The sequence below is a fragment of the Mus caroli genome, unplaced genomic scaffold, assembly GCF_978045245.1.
Source record: "Mus caroli unplaced genomic scaffold, Mus_caroli_1 scaffold_4, whole genome shotgun sequence".
Classification (NCBI taxonomy): domain Eukaryota; kingdom Metazoa; phylum Chordata; class Mammalia; order Rodentia; family Muridae; genus Mus; species Mus caroli.
Genome location: NW_028227259.1, coordinates 35,421,798 through 35,443,736, shown reverse-complemented (window position 1 = coordinate 35,443,736; position 21,939 = coordinate 35,421,798). Strand labels below are relative to the sequence as shown.

Below are 21,939 nucleotides of genomic sequence, written 5' to 3'. Positions count from 1 at the left end.
GAGCTATACTATATACCACATATGTTATAATAAACATGATTTAAAACATTATTTCTGGGGGCTGGAGAGATGGCTCAGTGGTTAAAAGCACTGACTGCTCTTCCAGAGGTCCTGAGTTCAAATCCCAGCAACCACATGGTGGCTCACAACCATCTGTGATGAGATCTGATGCCCTCTTCTGGTGTGTCTGAAGACAGCTACAGTGTACTTATGTATAGTAAATAAATAAATCTTTTTAAAAAAACATTATTTCTGAAATGCTCCAGTAATATCTTTGAGTCAGTTTACCATGGTTAACTGAAAGTTTAGGTAATAAGTGAGATAAGGAAACACTATGACATTAATGTCTACTCATATTATTAAAAAAAAAAAAATCATCTGGCATGTTGATGGATGCCTTTAACTCCAGCACAGAATGCCTTTAACTAAGGAGATAGATGCAGGTAGTTCTCTATGAGTTCTAGGACAGTGTGGTGTACACAGTGAGTTCCAGGACAGCCAGGGCTAGAGAAAGACTGTCTCAAAACAGAACAGAGCAGAACAAAATGGGGGCTGGAGAGCTGTCTCAGTGGTTAAAAGCAGACTTCTCTTCCAGTGGACTAGGGTTTGATTTTTACTAGCCACATGGTAACTAACAACTGCCCAGTTCCAGAGGATCAGACGTCATCTCTGGCCTTCTCTGGCACCAGGCTTGCATGTGGTACATAAACACATATGCAAGCAAAATACTCAAGCACATAAAAAAATTAAAAAATATATATACAACATAGGGCTAGAGAGTTGGTTCAGTGGTTAAGAGCACTTGCTGGTCTTCCAGAGAACCCCAGCTAAGTTCTCAGAACCCACATGGTGGCTCAGCAGCACCCTTAACTCCAGTTTGAGGGAATTTAATTACACTAATCTAATCTGACATGCAGATTACTACGCACACATACACAAAACATTTATATATATATATAAAAGGACACAAAACAATGGATTCTTTTCAGTCCCTTTCTTTCTTCTCCCAGAACTAAACAATTACTAAAGTGGTGGTCTGAATGAGAACGGCCCCACGGGCTCACAGGTTTGAATACTTGCCCACGGCCCCACCCCCATTGGTAGAACTGTTTGGGAAGGATTAGGAGGTGTGGCTTTGTGGAGGACAGTGTGTCACTAGGGGAAGGGTTAGAGGTTTCAAAAGACTCATCACCAGTGTGCACTCTGCCTCCTGCTTTGTTTACGAGGAGCTCTCAGCTATTTCTGGCACCAGACCTTCACTCAGCAATCATGGACTTTAACCTGGAACTATAAGCCCAATTTATCACTTTCTTTTATTATGTTGCCTTGTTCATAGCCATAGAAAAGTAACTAATACAAATAATATTCTCAAGCATGGTTATTTATTTATTTATTTTTGGTTTTTCGAGACAGGGTTTCTCTGTGTAGCCCTGGCTGTCCTGGAACTCACTCTGTAGACCAGGCAGACCTCGAACTCAGAAATCTGCCTGCCTCTGCCTCCCAAGTGCTGGGACTAAAGGCGTGCGCCACCACTGCCCAGCTCAAGCATGCTCTTTAAATTAAAAATTTTGTTTTGTTTTATGTGTTTTAAAGATATATTTATAGTTTATGCATTGGGTCCTCTGGAGCTAGATTTACAGGTGGTTGCAAGCCACCTGATATGGGAACCAAACTCCGGTCCTCTGGATAAGCAATAAGCACTCTTGACCAATGAGCCATCTCCCTTTAGCCCTAAGATTTATTTATTTTATGTTGCGTGTACATGTATGTCTGAGTAAATGTTTCAAGTATATATTTTTAGAGGTTTTATGTAGATATGTATTGACATGAGAATGAAGTTTTATAGTATTTTAAATTTAAATAGAGGTATGATACTTGGATTCTTTTATCACCTTGTTTTTGCTGATATCACACTTCTGACATTTATCTACATTGCTATGTGCACCTCCAGCTCATTTCCCTTACATAGTTATAACAGCATGCCATTTTATCAATAAGGAAGCAATAATCTCAAGAAGATGGGAATTTATTAGGGAAAAGCTATGCAAAGTAGCATGCCAAAACCTTCAAAGACAAAATGGCTAAGATCAAAAATTCAGGTGACAGCAGATGCTGGCGAGGATGTGGAGAAAGAGGAACACTCCTCCATTGTTGGTGGGATTGCAAGCTTGTACAACCACTTTGGAAATCAGTTTGGTGGTTCCTCAGAAAATTGGACATAGTACTACCGGAGGATCCTGCAATACCTCTCCTGGGCATATATCCAGAAGATGTCCCAACCGGTAAGAAGGACCCATGCTCCACTATGTTCGTAGCAGCCTTATTTATAATAGCCAGAAGCTGGAAAGAACCCAGATGCCCCTCAACAGAGGAATGGATACAAAAAATGTGGTACATTTACACAATGGAGTACTACTCAGCTATTAAAAAGAATGAATTTATGAAATTCCTAAGCAAATGGACGGACCTGGAGGGCATTATCCTGAGTGAGGTAACCCAATCACAAAAGAACTCACATGATATGTACTCACTGATAAGTGGGTATTAGCCCAGAAACTTAGAATACCCAAGATATAAGATACAATTTGTGCAACTCATGAAACTCAAGAAGAACGAAGACCAAAGTGTGGACACTTTGCCCCTTCTTAGAATTGGGAACAAAACACCCATGGAAGGAGTTACAGAGACAAAGTTCGTAGCTGTGATGAAAGGATGGACCATTTAGAGACTGCCATATCCCGGGATCCATCCCATAGTCAGCCTCCAAACGCTGACACTATTGCATACACTAGCAAGATTTTGCTGAAAGGACCCAAATATAGCTGTCTCTTGTGAGACAATGCCGGGGCCTAGCAAACACAGAAGTGGATGCTCACAGTCAGCTATTGGATGTATCACAGGGCTCCCAATGGAGAAGCTAGAGAAAGTACCCAAGGAGCTAAAGGGATCTGCAACCCTATAGGTGGAACAACAATATGAACTAACCAGTACCCCCCGGAGCTCGTGTCTCTAGTGGCATATGTATCAGAAGATGGCCTAGTCGGCCATCAGTGGAAAGAGAGGCCCATTGGTCGTGCAAACTTTATATGCCTCAGTATAGGGGAACGCCAGGGCCAAGAAGTGGGAGTGGGTGGGTAGGGGAGTGGGGGAGGAGAGGGTATGGGGGATTTTTGGGATAGCACTGGAAATGTAAATGAAGAAAATACCTCATAAAAAAAGAAATCAGCGTGAGTTGAAAAGGTCCCAGAATTCAGTGCAAACGAAAGCACAACTCCTGAGAAGCTTTGGGATGAAGCGTGGGGAGCCCTAAGAGGGAAGCTCACAGCTGAGATTGCTCACATGAAACAACCAGAAAGCTCTCACAAGAGAGCTCAGGTGCTAGGAAAGCAAGGCAGAGCTGAATGAAAGGTGGATGCTAAGAATCAATAAAGGCTAGTGCAGAAACCCTTGAAGGAGCCCCAAGAAACACGCAGAGACAATCAAACAGAAAGGTAATTCTCTGAAAGAGAAACAAGACTGACAAACCCTTAGTCAGTTTAGCAAAAAGAAAGAGAGCAAAACCCAAATTAACAGAATTGGGATGAAAGGGGGATGTCTCAACATATTCCAATAAAACCAAGAGGATTGTTACAGAATAGTTTTTAACAGATATATCAAAAAGATGAAAAAATAAATGAATAAAATTACTAAGTTAAAAAAAACCTTCAAAGAGCGAAACAAGGGTATTCTTATTCAAATTAGTTATTAAATTTACCATGCAGTGATGAAAAGATAGCTGTTCAACAGCTACCCTGCAGAGCGCAGTATGGACAAGACAGTGTGAACCAGCTCAGCCAACCTGACCTTACGCACTCTTTTGCTTTGTTCACTCAACAGTAAGCTGAACCCGGCAATATTAATCTCCTCAGTGCCTACTATGCACCAAGCAACATGCAAGTCTTGGGGATATGGAAATGAGCACTACGATGAGGCCCTGTCGGGCACAAGACACTGCTCAGTCTGGTGCCTTTGTACTACTATGTGACTATGCCTCTGATGGACAGCCTGGAATTCAGCCTTGGGATTTGGATATACAGGCATTAATCAGGGTAAAACTGGGCTTGGGGCTGGGGACCATTCCCTGAAAAGTCTTTCACAGATATTTATCTGAGAGACAAGAACAAGACTTTGTCCAGAATATTTCAGTTCAGACAATAAATTCTGGCAAACTTTAAAGCCAAAGCACGTGCATGCATGCACACACACACACACACACACACACACACTTGTTTATGTATTTCTAAGACAAGGTCTCACTGTGTAGAACGGGATGGCTTCTAACTTATGAACTTATGATCCTCCTGCATCCACTTTCTCAGCGCTGCTGGGGACTTGTGCTACCACCTCTAACCCTGAGGTTTTCAAAGTGTATTCAAAGGCAGACCCATCATCTCATCAACTCCAGATACGCATCACGTCTGGTAAAAACAGATCCTCATCTCAGCTTGCAAATCTCGTTACCGCAATGGGTGACTCGTTCCGTGACAGACCGTGATCACAAGGACCTGAGCAGACAAACCCCGCCTTGTGGTCTCACCTGCATGATGTCTATGCCCATCGCCTGCGTCTGGACCCCTTCCACGTTGTTCATCAACCAGTGTACGACCTCAGCACTGATGAAGCAGCACGGTGAAAGGCCCTTCTGTTCAGACAGCAGCTGGACTCCTGTCCTGGATTCCAATCAGTGAGCAGGGAATATAGGCCCAGTGGCCAGAGGAAAGAGGAAAGGTGGGAAGTAAGGGCTCCAAGGGAGGGTTCATATATAACTCCTAGACTAAGAGAAACCCCTCAGAAGAACTGAGAAGGGAGGGGATGTTTAGACAAAACTTTTCCTGTCAGTATTACATTAGGTACTTCTCATGATAATTTAATTATTGCATTAATCATGTGTGTAAAAACTCAAGATGCAGCCGGGCGTGGTGGCGCACGCCTTTAATCCCAGCACTCAGGAGGCAGAGGCAGCGGATTTCTGAGTTCGAGGCCACCCTGGTCTACAAAGTGAGTTCCAGGACAGCCAGAGCTATACAGAGAAACCCTGTCTCGAAAAACCAAAAAAAAAAAACCTCAAGATGCTCAGTACATGAAGGTGCCTGTCACCAAACCTGACAACTTAAGTTCACTTTCTGATAGGCACATCTGGAGGGAGAGGATCAAATCCTATAGGTTGTCTTTTGACTGCCATATCGTAACAAGCATACCAGCACCCACATATGTGCAGGCCCTCTAGCTACCAACAAATAAATAAGTAAAATGTAATCTTTAAAAGTTCATTGTAACTGGGTGGTGGTGGAGCATACCTTTAATCCCAGCACTTGGTGGGCAGAGGCAGGCAGATCTCTGTGAGTTTGATGCCAGCCTGGTCTACAGTGTGAGCTCTAGGACAGCCAGGACCACACAAATAAACCCTGTCTAAAATATGAAAAACAAACAAACAAAAACCCCTCTCCTTTTATAAATGAGGTGCAGAGGCTCTGGGAGGTCAGGTGGTGTGCCCGCATCTCACCACTGGTAAGCAGTAGAGTAAGGTATGACTCTACCCGCCCACACCACCACAGCAAGTCTTCCCTCTGCCCTTGCTTTCTAAATGTGCCCTGTCACTTACGAGGGATGCTTCATGGCTTCCAGAATCTCCACCAGCGTAGAAGACGACGTTAGAGAGCTTGCTACATGCTGCTGAGAGCTGTAACACAGAGCAGAACAGCGTATGACACACATGCCATGCATGGGCTTCAGTGTCAGTGCTGAGGACTGAACCCATGTCCTTACACAGTTAAAAAAGGCAAAGTAACCTAAGCCCAGCAAGCACCCTTACAAAGCACTCCCCTCTTTAATCACTTTGCTCTTTCACTTTTATTCTGTTAGTCGTGGGCTTGCGTATGGAAGTCAGAGGAAGGCTTTGGATTCACTGCAGCTGAAGTTACAGGCAGCTGTGAACTAGGGGCTCGTGTCCTTTGAAGAGCACGGCAGCTTATGCACTGAGACACATCTCTAGCTCCATTAACAAGTATGCTTCCTAGAAATCTTAGGCTGCTCTGGTTTTACTTGATGGCCTCTCACATGTTACATAACCTTGAGCAATCAAAGACTGCTGTGTGATAATTTTAGGTGAGTGCTTACAGGACAGAGTCTTGAAATTATCACTAAGCACTGCAGGACCCTGGATCACCCTAATCTTTATTTTATTTGTTTTTATTTGAAAAGGGGTCAGTGCTATTCATGCCTTTCATGGTGTTGTGGGGCTAACATGTAAACCAAGGTACAAGACTAACATGTGTGCTGCCTAAAATGCTAGCCAACGCTAAAGCAAGTCAAACCAGCTAAGGGAGCTGATAGGTCCAAGAGGCGGGAAGCTTCAGAATCCAGATCTGCATTCAAGTAAGGCACATTCCAAAGTCCTGATCTCCCTACTACTTGCTGCCAAGTGCTGCCTAGGTGTGACAGTGATTTAACATGCTTAAAGCTGCTGTGGTGGCACATGCCTGTAATCCCAGCACTCAGGAGGCTGAGTTGGGAGGATCATGAATTTGACATCAATTTAGGCTACTTGGAAAAACCTATTACAGAGATGGGGGTGAGGCAATCTGAAACAAAAGAGAGAGGGGGAGAGGGAGGGAGGGACGGAGGGAGGGAAGGAGGGAGAAAGAGAGGAAGAGAGAGAGGGAGAGATATATTAATACTCAGCAGCTGTTGGAAATCCCTCAGACTTTTCCCTTTCTCCTATTCCAATCTTCTGAGTACCTATTTGCAAAGGGGGGTTGTGGGGCATTTCAGGACTCGATGCAATATTTTACAATTTCAAGCTATAGATTAATCCCCAGCACTACAACAAAAACTTAAAACCAGAATTTCAGGGTTAGAAAAGGCCTTCAAAACCCTTTGAAGAAAACTTCCTTCTCATCCTGAGTTTGAGTTCAAGTGTGTAGTCTAGTCACGGCCACCTTCAAAGGCAGACAACCCAGCCTTTCCCAATGCAGCTGTACCCGTTGCTGCCAAGTCCTGACATGAAATGGAACGTACACTGTGTAATTTTCAGTCATGGGTCCTGCTCTTGCCTACCACATCATTTCTGGTCTTCTTACCTTGTGGTTTGGAAAAAAAAAAAAAAAAAAAAGGTCCCATAGGCTTATAAGACTGGAACTATTAGGAGTGGCCTTGCTTTAGTAGGTGTGGCCTTGCTGGAGGGAGTGAGTGGAGGAAGTCACTGGTGGTAGGCTTTGAGGTCTTAGAAGCTCAAGCAAGGCCTAATGGCTCACTGTTTCTTCCTGCTGGCCTGTGGATCTGGATATAGAACTCTTAGCTCCTTCTCCAGCATCATGTTCACCTCTGTGCTGTCATGCTCTGGCCATGATGATAATAGACTAAATTCTGAACTGTAAGCCAGTCCCAATTAAATGTTTTCCTTTATCAGAGTTGCTGTGGTCATGGTGTCTTCACAGCAATGAAACCCTAACTAGGACACACCTCCAGTCTCCTGAAGTTCCTTTCTTCCAAAGACAGAAAAATCCTGCTTCTCTGCCCTCCTGAGCAGTGAGGCAGCACAAGGCCGTACTCTCCTCGTGCACACTCTGCAGCCCCTCCAATCTCCTCCATAGCTGGGTATGGTGAGGACTTGGGCCTTGTAGTGGCTATTCCTGGTTGTCAACTTGACTATATTTAGAATGAACTACAATCCAGAATTAGAAGGCTCACCAGTGACCCTTATCTGGAGGCTTGGAGATCCTTATCTGGATCTTGGTATGGAGATCTTGAGCCATAGTGGCTATGGATTCCAGAAGATTAAATCTCCGAATTTAAGGAGATTTAATCTGGGCTACACCTTTCATCTGGGATTAAAGGTGTGGTGGAACACACCTTTAATCTGGGCTACACCTTCTGCTGGAGACAATATAAGGACATTGGAAGAAGGGAGTCTAGCTCTTGCTCCTTCGCCTGCTTGCCGTGTGAGACTGAGTAACTGCTAGATCCTTGAACTTCCATTCACAGCTGCGACTGAACCATTGTTGGGAATTGGGCTGCCGACTGTAAGTAATCAATAAATTCTTTTACTGTATAGAGACTATCCATAAATTCTGTGACTCTAGAGAACCCTGACTAATACAGGCCTGAACAAACATGCCCTCTACTAGCCAAAACGAAGTGGTGCAGTGGTGGATGCAGAGAGGCAAAGTCAGTGCACAGTTTGTGATGTAAGGAAATGCAGTGACTGCCAACAGGGACCAGCTTGTGAGTATCCAAGAGCAGCGGCTCTCCTCAGGGAGAGATGTGTAAGAGTCAAGTTTCTCAGATCATATAGCCAAGACCTGCTTAGTCAGGACAGTAACAGTAAGAACAAACTAAGTACAACTGCTATAAAGCAAACACAGCCAAGAAAGAAAGAAAGAAAAAACGTTCTCAAAACTGACAACTCTGGGGGCTGGTGAGATGGCTCAGTGAGTAAGAGCACCGACTACTCTTCTGAAGGCCCTGAGTTCAAATCCCAGCAACCACATGGTGGCTCACAACCATCCACAACGAGATCTGACGCCCTCTTCTGGAGTGTCTGAAGATAGCTATAGTGTACTTATATATAATAATAATAATAATACTAATAATAATAATAATAAAACCTGACAATTTTGTGGAGTTGGTTATTTAATTCTCCCTTTGCATAGGTTTAGGTTCCAGGGTCACATTTAAGGCAGTGGGCTTGCAAGGCAAAGCATCTTTACACACTGGGCCATCCCATCAACTGGGACATTGTGGCATACACCTTCAATCCCAGTAACACTCAGGAGGCAAAGGCAGGTGGATCTTTGTGAGTCTGAGGCCAGCCTGATCTACAGAGTGAGTTCCAGGATAGCCAGAAACTCTGCTTAAAAAGAAAAACAGAAGAAGCATGGTCGCTTACTAAGCAAATGAGGCATAGGTAGCACCTTCTCTGGATTCTGAGGAACAGGGAAAGCCTCATGTGTGCAGTGTGTGCCTGACTCACTGCTAGTGCAGCTCCTTACCGACTTGCACTTGTGCACAGCATCAGGAACAGAGCTGACGAGATGCCTCATACTTTCTACATCTCTGAGAGAACAAAGATCCAGATCCTCCTCCCACCACTTGGGTGTGAGGACTGATTCCTTCAGGGTCTCACAGATGACCTTGTAGCAGACAGAACATGGCGAGAAGCTTTGAACTCCCAACTGCTATGCCTTTGGTTAAAGTTTCCCCCATCCAATGAGAATGTCAGTTTGGTTATTCTGTAGCTCACCTGTAGTCACCAGAGTTTGCAGAGGGAAAGGCCTGTTCTAAGTTCTGGGCGTTCCCAAAGGTCTGGTTGTTGCCTCTATCCATGGGCTGGCATGTGCTGACCCCTAAACTGGTGCTGTCTAACACCAGAGGAGCTGTTTGGTCCACAGATGCCTGCAGAAAGGTAACAAGTTAGTACATGGATCCAAAATTAACCAAAAGGAAACAGTAAATAAGCTATTCTGGTTTATGAAGTCAACAGACATTTTATACATATTCATGCACGTACAGTGAAGCTACTTACACATAGGGTTTTTTCCATTCCTCCCATTCTCAGACCCCACTGGTCCCTGGTGGAAAAGCCAAGAATCTAGAGACCATACTCAGTCCTGGGTATACTACCTTGTCAGAGAAATTAAAGACTCACTTCCTCTAAGCCAAGGCAGACAGAAGCCAGTCAGTCACAGTAACCCTAAAACCACAGCCATCACTTCAGTTCCAGACTCAAATCACAAGACTGGCACTGAAGGACACTCCCCATAAAAAGAACACAGTAGGCTGGGCAAAGTAGTGCACGAGGATCTCTCTGAGTTTTGAGAATAGCCTGGTCTATATAGAGTTCCAGGTCAGCAAGAGCTACATAGTGTGACACTGTCTCAAAAAAAGAAAGGACATAGAAGTCAGGATCTTAAGAGATCAAGAGGAGGAAAAAGAAATTTGGAGCAGACAAATGTGTTGGTATCCCAGGAGGCACCTTCCATCTACTATGACTCAGCCGTCCACCCCAAGCCTTTCCAGTACCTGTCAGTGACACATTCAGCTTTCTGACAGTTCAAACTTCAGAGGCATCTCTAAGCGTTCTCCTCTAGCTTCATTGGCTAGTCCTCTAGCCCCCCCCTGGGAAATTTACATGCCACAGGTCACGAGCTCCCTCCATCTGGGAAGGCTGGAACAGGAGCCATTAATATATGCTGCATCTCCCTAAAATCCAATTCCAACCTAGTTACCCTGTTACTCTGAAATCCTGCACATCTCTGTGAGCCAGCACACCATGAACATCCGTCTGACTTGTGATCTCCACACACACCAGCCACGCACCAAGTCTACCCTTTCCAGTCTAGTAACTTTCTTTGTACAGTATTATGAGTTTGTTGTCCTGTGGTTCCTTATTTCACTAGCTAAAAATCGCACTTCAACAGGTCTTCCTGGGTCTTAACCCTCCTCAAGCTCTGGCCCTCTAATACAGTTCCACATGTTGTGATGATCACCTCAACCACAAGATTATTTTCATTGCTACTTCATGACTGTAATTTTGCTACTGTTATGAATTGCAATGTAAATATCTGATAGGCAGGATATTTGATATATGACCCGCACAAAAGGGTTGTTTGACCCCTAAAGGGGGCAAGGCCCACAAGTCACCTTAATGTTTCCTGATTATCTCCACACTGGCTTCCAAGTAGTAGACTTCACTGCTGAAGGAACTGCTCAGAAAGTAGTCTGCTTGTCTCATTTCATTTAAGGCTACTAAAGTGCAGGACTATGCCCCATTCACCTAAATCCCTGCAGCATCACTAATGGTCACCTCTCAGACCAAATATTTACAAAGAACGACTAAGCCTTTCATAGCACTTCTAAAAACCAATTAAAGCCTCAACGTACAGTTCTTAAATAAGTCCTCCAGACAGAGTCTTCTCTTATATCACATATTTTGTTACATGATGTAAATATCTATTTCTAAAACTGGGCTTGTCATCTCAGCACTACTGCCACTTGGGATCAAATGGATCTTTGTCACAGAGTGGCCTGTGCACTCCTCTAATTCCACACATTAGATGTCAATAATACTACCCACAGATGTGTTAAAAATGTTTCTAGTATTATCAACTGCCCATAAGATAAAAAATTGCCCGGGCTGTAATAGAACCACTGTGCTTTCCCATGGCAAAGTTCAATGATTTAAAAAAACAAAACAAAACAAGCCAAGAACCACATAGGCTTCAATGGGTGCCATCAACACCCAGAGAAGCAGAGCAAGAGGCAGCTGCAGTAACCAGTCACCATCTGGGGCTTTGGAACAAGCCAACATCTTTCAGATACTAAACATGTTGGGCTGCATCTCTGTTGCAACTATTCAACTCCTTACAAGAATATTGAAGCAGCCATTTGTGAGTAAAAAACCAAAACCAACCAACCAACCTAAGAAAGTAAAGAAACAAAATGAGCTGGGTGTGGTGAACACATGCAATCCCATCACTTGGAAGACAGAGATGGGGATCAAGAGTTCAATACCATCCTTGGCTACATGGTAAGTTCCAGGACAGACTGCATGGGCTACATGAGACAATGTCTCAAAACAAAAACAAAGAAACAACAGAGAAAAGAGGAGGGGTATGTGCGCCTGTGTGCATGCATGTGCATTTCTGTCCCATAAAGTTTTATTTAAAAGAGCAAAATGGTGGGCCAGGTTTGCCCCATGAATGTCTGACTTCTGCTCTGTATCACACACACCTACATTTTATGGACGCACATTTTGTTCAGATCCTAACACCAGAAAATGCTGTTTTCCTGAAAATACTATTTTTTTTTTGTCTGACCACTCTGATTAAGATGATGTTTCCCATACTTTGACTACAGGAAGCTTAGAGCTGAAATTAGCATAAAATTCTAGCTGCTTTACAAGGTCTTACCCTACACTGTTTTTTTCCCCACCCCCTTGGGTGGAAAGCCCTTGGATTTCCCTCATAGGCACATAAATATGTAGGGAAGAAGGAAACACTAGTTAGACTTAGTGGGTTATTACTAAAGAAAGGGCTGGTCAGTGGTGGCCCACGCCTTTATTCCCAGCACTGAGAGCCAGAGGCAGGCATATCTCTGATTCTGAGGTCAGCCTAGTCTACAGAGCGAGTTCCACGACAGCCAGGGCTACAGAGTGAAGCCTTCCCCTCCCCCTCAAAAGACTCCCAAGTGAAGCTGTGAGGGAGATATAGGGTGAAGGAGAGGGCAAAAAGTTGTGAAAATATGTGTAAATAAAGCCAGATGTGGTGGGGCACACCTTTAATCCAGGACTTAGACGCAGATGCAGATGGATCTCTGTGAGTTCAAGGTGGCCTGGTCTATAGAGAGAGTTCTAGAGCAGCCAGAGTTTTATACAGAGGCCCAGTCTCAAAACCAACAACAAAAAAAGACAGATAAGTTAAAAATTTGACCCTTACAAAGTCCCTAAGCAATCTTTCTCGATACAATTAAATTGCCTACTTTTGTTCTTTTATTTTTGTTATTATAAAATATACAAAACCTTTTGACATAATTTTCTAACACACAGTGGAGTAAGAAGGCCACTTTCAAATCTTGGCTTTGGCACTGTGCCAAGGTGCTTTAGTATGAGCTATGCGTTAGAGCTAATTATGTTTTAGAATCCATTTCTTCATCTATGGAATTTTATTTCTTGGAGGTAATGGTGTCTTTACACCAAAGGGTGGCTAAAGTACTGACGCTGAATTATGACAACTTAATGCATATTTGCCTGTTACTCTTTGGTAATTTCACATATGAATATAGCATATTTAAATCACAGCCATTCGCCCTCCCCTTCATGGACATCAAATCTCTTCAAATAAACAACATAGTACTGATGTGTAACCTATACAAATCACCTTGCATACATTCACGTGCTCAATCTTCTGACATTTCAACGCAACACGGTCACCTACAAGTCAAACACTAGAATCACACAGTCCAGGTACATAACAGAACACAGACTTTTAAAAAATTAAAGTCTTTCTCCCTCCTAACGTTTCAAATTTATGATTCTGTATTAGGATGTACTCACAGCTGTCCTGTAGCGTATAGTCCACAGGCTGCAGGCTGGACACATTGCATGACTTTAAATCATCTCTAACTGACTTGTAACACCTAATATACAGAACAGCTATGAGGGCAGCTGTTATACTATACTGTTTGGAGAATAGTAAGTTTCAGGAAAAAAGTCTGTACATGTTCAGAATAGACATAAGTTTTCTTTCCCAATATTTTTGATCCACGAATGATTATGGATGGATGTAGAGGGCCAATTATACTAATTCTAATCAAGGCCGATGTTACAGTACACTGATCACCTATCTAGCATCATGCTGTTCATTTACATATACAAGATTAGAGATGTGTTAATTTCTAAATATGTAGATATTTCTTATTGTTTCTAATGACTAACAAAAAGCTTTTGCACTATGATCAGAAATGTGCTTGTTATGATCTCATTCCCTTGTAATTTGTTGAAAACATTTGTTGGGGGCTGGTGAGATGGCTCAGTGGGTAAGAGCACCCGACTGCTTTTCCAAAGGTCCGAAGTTCAAATCCCAGCAACCACATGGTGGCTCACAACCACCCGTAATGAGATCTGATGCCCTCTTCTGGTGCGTCTGAAGACAGCTACAGTGTACTTACATTAAATAAATAAATATATATATATCTTAAAAAAAAAAAAAAAAAGAAAAAGAAAACATTTGTTGTTTCTAAATTTCAAAATAACAATGAAGATTAGATTTTACAACATCAGGAGAGACAAACACCTCTCATTCAAATGGATAGAGTGGAATCACTACTTCTTCTATGAAACTGACCTCTATTTACTATTCCCAGCTGTAGAAACTTGTCCACCTTTCCAGGTTGTTACAAAGGTTGTGTTTATAAAGCACTGGCAAGGTGTAGCTCAGTGAGTTGCTTTTCTGACTTTCACTAAATAAGGACTCCTTGACTTCTCTCATGGAGCCTTACAAGCCCCATTCTCCTTAGCTAGACCCACTGTGCATAAACCCTGTTCATTCTTTCAGATCTCTGTAACTACTTCTCTATAGCTCAGTCAATTTAATATAATACTTAGAAGCCTCCATAAGGAGCAGGGAGCCCTATTTGCCTTCAAAGAGCAGTCAAAACAGTAATTATTAATGCTAATTACAGAGTGGGTCTTGAGTCAAGCCTTGTGGGTCATGGGCTTAAATCCCAGTTCTCTGTACTGTAGAAGGCAACCTCTTTGTCCTTTGTTCCTCTACTTATAAAACTGGAATAACAATTTTACTTAACTGCTAGATTATGTTCTAAGGTGAAATGAGAGCATGTGCTAGGCATGTGGTAAGTAAAGAATTGTAAGGCCTGGAAAGCCCTCAGTGACTTCATCCCAAGCTTTCATTTGACAAATAAATGGAAGCCCAGAAAGCAAGCGAGCTGCTCAGGACCACACACCATTAGCCTATGATATAGCTCATGCCTATTTATAAATGATGGTGTTTTTATTCCACACCACTTCCTGCCATACAGTTTTAAATTTATCTTGGCTGTATGAAGAGGAGAAAAATAAGTGTTCAGTCCTTAAATATACACATTTCATGATGCTTATAAAATTTAAAAGGGCAGATGTTGCAGTGTGGCGACAATGAGAATCATGGCAACTGGTGAACCACACAAGCAGCAATGAGAAGCAGTTGATCCCGCGCTGGTGTGGCAGGCCGTCCTCTCACATAAATCTCTCTCATTCTCCTTTGCTGCTGTGAATACCAAGACACCTTAGAGACAAATCCAATTTCAGCTACCCCTCAAATTTAGATTCAGTCCAATTTTATCTGCTCAGAGGTAAACAGAAGGCCAGCCTGAGCCTTCTGCCAACAGGATGGGCATGCACAAGCTGGAGTTTAGACTAACCTGAGGGTAGAAGGCAGATGATGCTGTGCGTGGGCTGCGGACAAACTCCATAAAGAAGGCCCCGTCCTGAAGTCAGAGGAGGAGGAAGCAGCAGCAGCAGCAGGTGCAAGGAAGCCAAGAAATGGATTGTGTATGAGAGGAGAGGGGGATGAAAAATAAGTAAATAAATAAATGAAAACAAGGAGGGAAGAAGAAAAACCAGGGTGTGAGGAAATGGGGTAGGGGTGGAACAGGGAGAAGGACAATATCCAAATGCAAAGCACGAGCAAGAAACCACATCTCAATCAGCAAAATAGCATCGGTGTGCGTAAAAGCACCAGAGCTGGAAGGCACAGCCAAAGTCTTGACTTGTGTATACCCATGGCTTGGATGCTTTGGACTTCCTTCAGACCTATGGCAAGGAAGAGGCACAGCCCCAGAGCAGTGTTGGAAACAGTGGAGTAAAGGCAGCAGTGGCATCTTATCCTGTCTGGCTGGGTAACAGCCTTCTAAGAGAGAGCCTAAGATTGCTTCTGCCTGTTAAGTTACTAAATGTGGCAGCAAGAATCAATGAAGAGAAAAGTCCTGTGTGTATGGGGGTGTTAGAGGCAGCAGTACCTGCTCCTCTACAGCGTGGGTGATGAAATCAAGAAACTAAGACATAAAGTCATGTACTAGTCATTGCACTAATGCAATGGGCTTCCTGAAGCAACCACTCCTCTCTACTCAGGGCTGGGTTTAAATGCACATGTATTTGAAGCAAAAATGACAAATAGGAATTTCAAAGATGTTCTGGGGCCGGAGAGATGGCTCAGCAGTTAAGAGCACTGACTGCTCTTCCAGAGATCCTGAGTTCAAATCCCAGCAACCACATGGTGGCTCACAACCATCTGTGATGAGATCTGATGCCCTCTTCTGGTGTGTCTGAAGACAGCTACAGTGTACTTGTATATAATAAATAAATAAATCTTAAAAAAAAAAAAAAAAAAACCTCAAAGATGTCCTGATCCTTCATGCTTTGTACGCATGACTGTCACTCAGTGCAGGAGTGGTAACTGATCGAGGTCTCTACTCCCCATCAGGTCTAGAAGTAAAACAACAAAGACATTTGGTGTTTCTTTTATCATCATGCCAGCATCTCCCAACAGCCACTGCAGACTCCAGTGCAGACACCCTGCAAAAGCATGACTGAAAATGCAGATGCATCATGGACACCATAAGAGGTGCTGTCTCCAGGCATGCTAGCAGGGCATCTCATGGCATTTTTGCTTCTGAGTCTCTAATCTTGGAAGACAAACCCCAGCACCATGGCTTTCAGAGTCAGATGAGGACAGTGAGCACCCGGAAGAACAGCCTAGTTTGTCATCTCGAGTGCATTCCAACCTTCCTACAATTTCTCTACTTTCCCATCTTGTTTTTGGCTCCATCTCTAATCCTGAGAAATGACATATGTATAGAGGTCAGAAAAGGGCTGGTAGACATTAGTCCATCCCTGACCTAACAGCTGAAGCACTGATAATACTGCGACCCATGTCACAGAAATGAGATCAAGGGTTTTTTTTGTTTTGCTTTGTTTTATTTTATTTTGGTTTTGGCCAAAAGAAAATTCCTTTGTACAGAGACTCTCCTTGGGACCTAAAGCTATTCCTTTGAGCAGCTTTAGTAAACACCACTTAGAGAGTAGATCTGACCACTCTTTTATGATTTCAGATGCACGTATGCAGTCCCTTTATTTTGCCATGAAGTCTGAAATCCACACACAGTGTTGCTGATCTCTGTTCCACAGCCTCCACACTACCTACTCTTTTGGTTGATACTTTTCTCATATTTTAATCCCTAGAGTATAAGTTTAATAATTTATATAAAAGTAATTAATCAGATCTGTAGTCAAAAAACTGCCATAAAGAACTTCATTAGCATTGTTTAGATTTGACATGCAGCCAGGCGGTGGTGGCACACACCTTTAATCCCAGCACTTGGGAGGCAGAAGCAGGCAGATTTCTGAGTTCGAGGCCAGACTGGTATACAAAGTGAGTTGCAGGACAGCCAGAGTTATACAGAGAAACCCTGTCTTGAAAAAACCAAAAACAACAACAACAACAAAAAGATTTTGACATGCTGCAGATTAAATTCTACAGAATTGGTAATACCTGCCCCCACACTAGATTCTATGTAGTTCTGACGTCCTAGAATTCGTTCTGTAGACCAGGATATCCTCCAACTCTGAGCTCTGCCTGCCTCTGCTTCCTGAGTGCTGGGGTTAAAGGCGTGCACCACCTCACCTGGCTCCATTTGCATTTTAAATAAGCTCTCTGTGTATATTTAGTATTGGGAATCAAACCCAAAGCCTTGAGTATATAAACTGGATGGTCCACCTCTAAGCCACATTCCTAGTACAAAGTTACTTTCAACATAGTATTTTAGGGACTGAGAGTTTAGTTCAATTGTAGACTACTTGCCTAGCATGTAAACGGCTTTGTTTGAATCCCTAAAACTTAAAAAACAAAAACGAAAACAAACATTTGAAAAAAAATTTCATGGAAACTTTTATGATATGAGCAAAATTAATAAATATTAAATTAGATATAAGATACAGCCAAAATTATAAAAAACAAATGCACAGACTCTGTTTCATCTCCCAGTAATAAAAGCTCAGAGACCACAAAATCAGCTCACTGTCCACACAAAAAAATGTGTTTGAACTTCTCAGAAGACACAAAAGTCTGACTAGGGTTGTCTGTCATTCTGTTGTACTTGCTAGGCCTTACAAAGGCCTAAGCTCTCAAAGGTTTGTTTGCATTATTCTTTCCAAGTATTTCTCAGGAGTCTTCAAACAAGCAAGCAAACAAACAAAAAACAAACAAACAAAAAACAAAAACAAGGAATAGGAGCTCCATTATCAAAAAGGAACAGGCTTGTGTGGATGGTGCTTCAGGAACTTCCAATTCCACTCCAGTAGAGTGAATGGCTAACAGTGAAGAAAAACTACATAGCAAACTGCACAGCTCAAGTCAGCTCTCAGTCTGTGCGGTTCACATGCTGCACCTGAATAGAAATCCACTCACTACCATCAGTAAGAAGGTTCCCTGGCGAAGGGGCAAAGAACCTAAGGAGGCTTTGAGGGAGACTGTCTAGAGCATCAGTACAGATGATCCTGCACTCATGGCTGTGGAGAGCACACAGTCCCCTGCTGGTGAGCCACCATTACCTTGCGTGGGCTGTCCACATAGGTGGGAGTCATGGCAACACTGCTGTTCTCAGCTGGCTGAGTGGAGCTTTTTCCGTGCACAGTCGTCTGCTGTTCTCCTAGGCTCCTGAAGGAAGGAAAACACATGACTGCAGCTTGCTGAGAGATCAGAAGAATCCACGTTTGCTTGCATCAAGTCAGCACTGATGTTGCCACCTTTGAAACATGCTTCTCTCTAAGCCTTGCTTTTCCTCAGGCCCTACCTGGCATCCTTGATACCATTAAACTTTCCCCACCCCAAGACAGGGTTTCTCTGCCCAGGCAATTAAATTGTCATAAACAGCCTGCACAGTATATCATAAACTGGCCCAGTTAAGGAACATTCTAGGACTGGTGGGATGGCTCAGTGGGTAAAGGTGCTTGCCACCAAGTCTGCCAACTTGAGTTTGATCACTGAACCCACCTGGTGGAAGAAAAGAACTTCTTTCTTTTTTTTTTTTTTTTTTTAATTTTGTTTTTCAAGACAGGGTTTCTCTGTATAGCTCTGGCTGTCCTGGAACTCACTTTGTAGACCACGCTGGCTCAGTGATTAATGCAACAGCTGTTCTTCAAGAAGAGCCAGGTTTAATTCCCAGCCCCCATATGGTGGCTTAACTTCAGTCTCAGGGGATCCAGTGCTTCCTTCAGGCCTGCTCGCACACCAGGTGTGCACGTTGTAACACAGAAATATATGCAGATAAAGCACCCATACTCATTAAAGAAAGGCTGATCAAGATGATCTTTGGAGACTAAGAGTTTCAGGACAGTCTAAGTATCAATGAGATCTCACTTGTCCAGCAAAACACAGCCTAAAAATCAGCACTATGGTAACATGCGGTATCTACTAACTAGGGGGATAGGGGTTAGTTCTGTATACTTTAAAGGGATTTATGTTAATTTTCTGACATAATTATCTTCCCTCCTTCCCCAAGTCATAAAGTAAGAGAAATATAATTTTATTATATCTCATCTTATCTCAAGTCTGATGTAGATTAATGCATAGCTACATGTTTGGTTTCCAATTTTTCCCCAACTAAAATTAACCAACTGCAGTATATCATAAATAATATAAAGATGTTTTAAAGTATATGGAAGATTAAAAAAAAAAACTGATCATGGTAGCACAACCTATAATCCCAGCACTGGGGAGGCTGAGCCAGGAGGATCACGAGTTCAAGTCCAGCCTAAGATACATATCAAAAACAAAAGACAAGGGCTAGAGATACAGCTCAGGAGAGTAAAAGTCTTGCTGAGCCCATGCGAGAGGCCATGTCATGTACTCAAGCCCCAACACCTTGTTCCTCTGAGAATTAACTGTCAATTCCTGTACATTGTTTTCAGATCTCATTCTATTATATGGTAAGTTTGAAAAGACTCATACAGTTTTGTCACTGTGGTAATATGAAGAGAATCTCCTCCAGTTATCTCTGAGGTGACTCACATCCCCATGTGGATACACTAATTCCCAGAAAACTGGGTCCTCTGCAAGAGCAGCCAGTGCTCTTAACTACCAAGCCATCCCTCCAGCCTCTTTGGTTTTTTTTTTGAGACAGGGTCTCATGCAGCTCAGGCTAGCCTTGAACTTTCTACCTCTATAAGCATGATCTAAAGCTCCCTGTCCTGCTTCTACACCCCACCCCCCCAGTACAGGAACTATAGGTGTGTGCTACCATGGCAGGGTTGTTTTTTAATCTTCCATGGACTTTTAACTATCTTTACATTATTTACGATATCCAATATAATATAAATACTATATTATTACACAGCACTGTTTAGGGGATAAGAAAAAAGTCTATACATTAAATAAGGCTTTACTTTTTAAAATTCTACATTTATTTATTTATTTTTTTTTTTTTTGCTTCTTTGTTTGTTGTGTAGGGTGTGGCTCAGGCCACAGCACTTATGTTCAGACTTAGAGAACAATCTACAGGAGCTTGCTCTCCCCTTCTACCATATTGGTTCTGGGGAATGCAGTTCATCAGGCTTGACAGCAATACCCACTGAGCCATCTTGCCAGCCTCATATTTCATTTCAGATCAGTGGATGAGGGAATCTACAAATACATCACCCACAGACAAAGAGAATCCATTATACTGCTGCAATGGATACTTCACGGCCAGATTCTTAGGCTATTTTCTTCAGCAGCTGGGCACATATATATTATATAAGTGCCAGGGACAGCTCCAACTGCAGAGCAGTGGCTTAAACTCACCCCCCTCCCCTGAATAGCCATAGTTGATGAATGCTAAACCCGGATTACCTCTGAAAGCTGCACCTTCTAGTTCCAGTGCTCACATAGTACCCCTGAGGCTGCCACTGGGTATGTGACAGTATAGTGCCCAATCTTGTTTCTTCCCATTCCTTCCCACAGGTGTTGAACCTAAGAATTCTCCTTAATAAACAGCTTACATCATATCTTGGTCTGTTTCCCTGGCAATCTAATCTGTAACATTTCTCATTCTGACTCCTTGTGGGTAGGTGCAGAGATCAAGCCCGTGTTCTCATGTCCACTATAGCAAGCGCTCTGCCACTTTTGTTACCTGGCTGGGAGATAATCAAATATAAATAAAACGTAAATAAACAAAAGCAGGGAATAATTTATAGGCAACCCTGCATGTTCAGCCATTCAAATTACATACCCGAAAACAACTTTGTTTCCTCTATTTCCCTGTGTACTCAAACTAATTACCTAGAAACAAAATCCACATATCGTTTTATCTGTGCCACAGCAATATCGCTAAAAGAAAATAACCTATTTTTAACAATCAATCAATCAATCAATCTATCTATCTATCTATTTATTTGATGTGCACTGTAGCTGTTTTCAGACTATCTATCTATTTATTTGATGTGCACTGTAGCTGTCTTCAGACACGCCAGAAGAGGGCAAAGGATCCCACTACAGATGGTTGTGAGCCACCATTGAACTCAGGATCTCTGGAAGATCAGTCAGTGCTTTTAACCGCTGAGCCATATCTCCAGCCCTCAGAAAAGAACCTTTAAGAAACATAACCAGGGCCAAGAAGTGGGAGTGGGTGAATAGGGGAGCAGGGCCGGGGGAGGGTATAGGGAACTTTCGGGATAGCGTCTGAAATGTAAATGAAGAAAATATCTAATAAAAAATAAAAAAAAAAGAAACATAACCACAACCAAATGTTTCCCCGACTACCTCAAAAATGAATGTTAGTGTCCAAAACGAGATTCCATGAAGGCCTGTGTTTGCAGTTATGTAATCTCTTGCATCTCTTTTAAGTCTAAACTCCTCTTCTCACCTCTCCCCTTGTAGCTTATCCCGTGTCGTAGACAACCCAGGCGTACTGAGTCCGTTCCTTTATTATTCCATGCTTTCTTCCCTGTGCTTCCTGGGAGCTATGAGCTAGACCTAAAAGTTTAGTTGGATTCAGGTTCAATTGGGGGGCAAGGATTCTTCCTCTGTGTGCCGTGTAGTTATGAGTTCTCAGTTCCTTTAATTCTTTAGTGCCTATACACAGTGATAGTCTAGAATTCTTTCTGATATTTATCAGCAAGAATATTTTAGGAAGAAAAAAATCTGCAACTACTTAGTTATTCTGAGGTATACTTTACAGAGACGCAGAAGACACCTTTGCTTTTCCTTTGTCCACCAATAAACTGTATTTCTCTATCACACTGCAATATATTCTCTATTCAGTTTTCTTCCGAGTCACATCCATGAACACACAGCATGACTTTCTTTGGCATGTCTTAATGGCTGCAACAATGGGCCACGACTGGGAAAGCAATGGCAGAAAGCCTCAGAC

General features: G+C 42.7%; 1 protein-coding gene across 9 annotated transcripts in view; it reads right to left on the bottom strand.

Moving 5' to 3' along the window:
* Depdc5 (DEP domain containing 5, GATOR1 subcomplex subunit) overlaps positions 1–21,939 on the bottom strand; it is a 128,140-nt gene that overhangs the window by 19,447 nt on the left and 86,754 nt on the right. For 7 of the 9 annotated variants that reach the window (XM_085836596.1, XM_085836597.1, XM_085836600.1 and 4 more), the window contains 5 exons: positions 18,143–18,248; positions 14,956–15,021; positions 9,281–9,432; positions 5,642–5,719; positions 4,577–4,709 (listed from right to left, as the gene is read on the bottom strand). In XM_085836596.1, the coding sequence (XP_085692722.1) occupies positions 4,577–4,709; positions 5,642–5,719; positions 9,281–9,432; positions 14,956–15,021; positions 18,143–18,248 (535 nt within the window). The remainder of the gene's footprint in view (positions 1–4,576; positions 4,710–5,641; positions 5,720–9,280; positions 9,433–14,955; positions 15,022–18,142; positions 18,249–21,939) is intronic. The other 2 variants (XM_085836602.1, XM_085836603.1) reach the window with 1 other exon arrangement.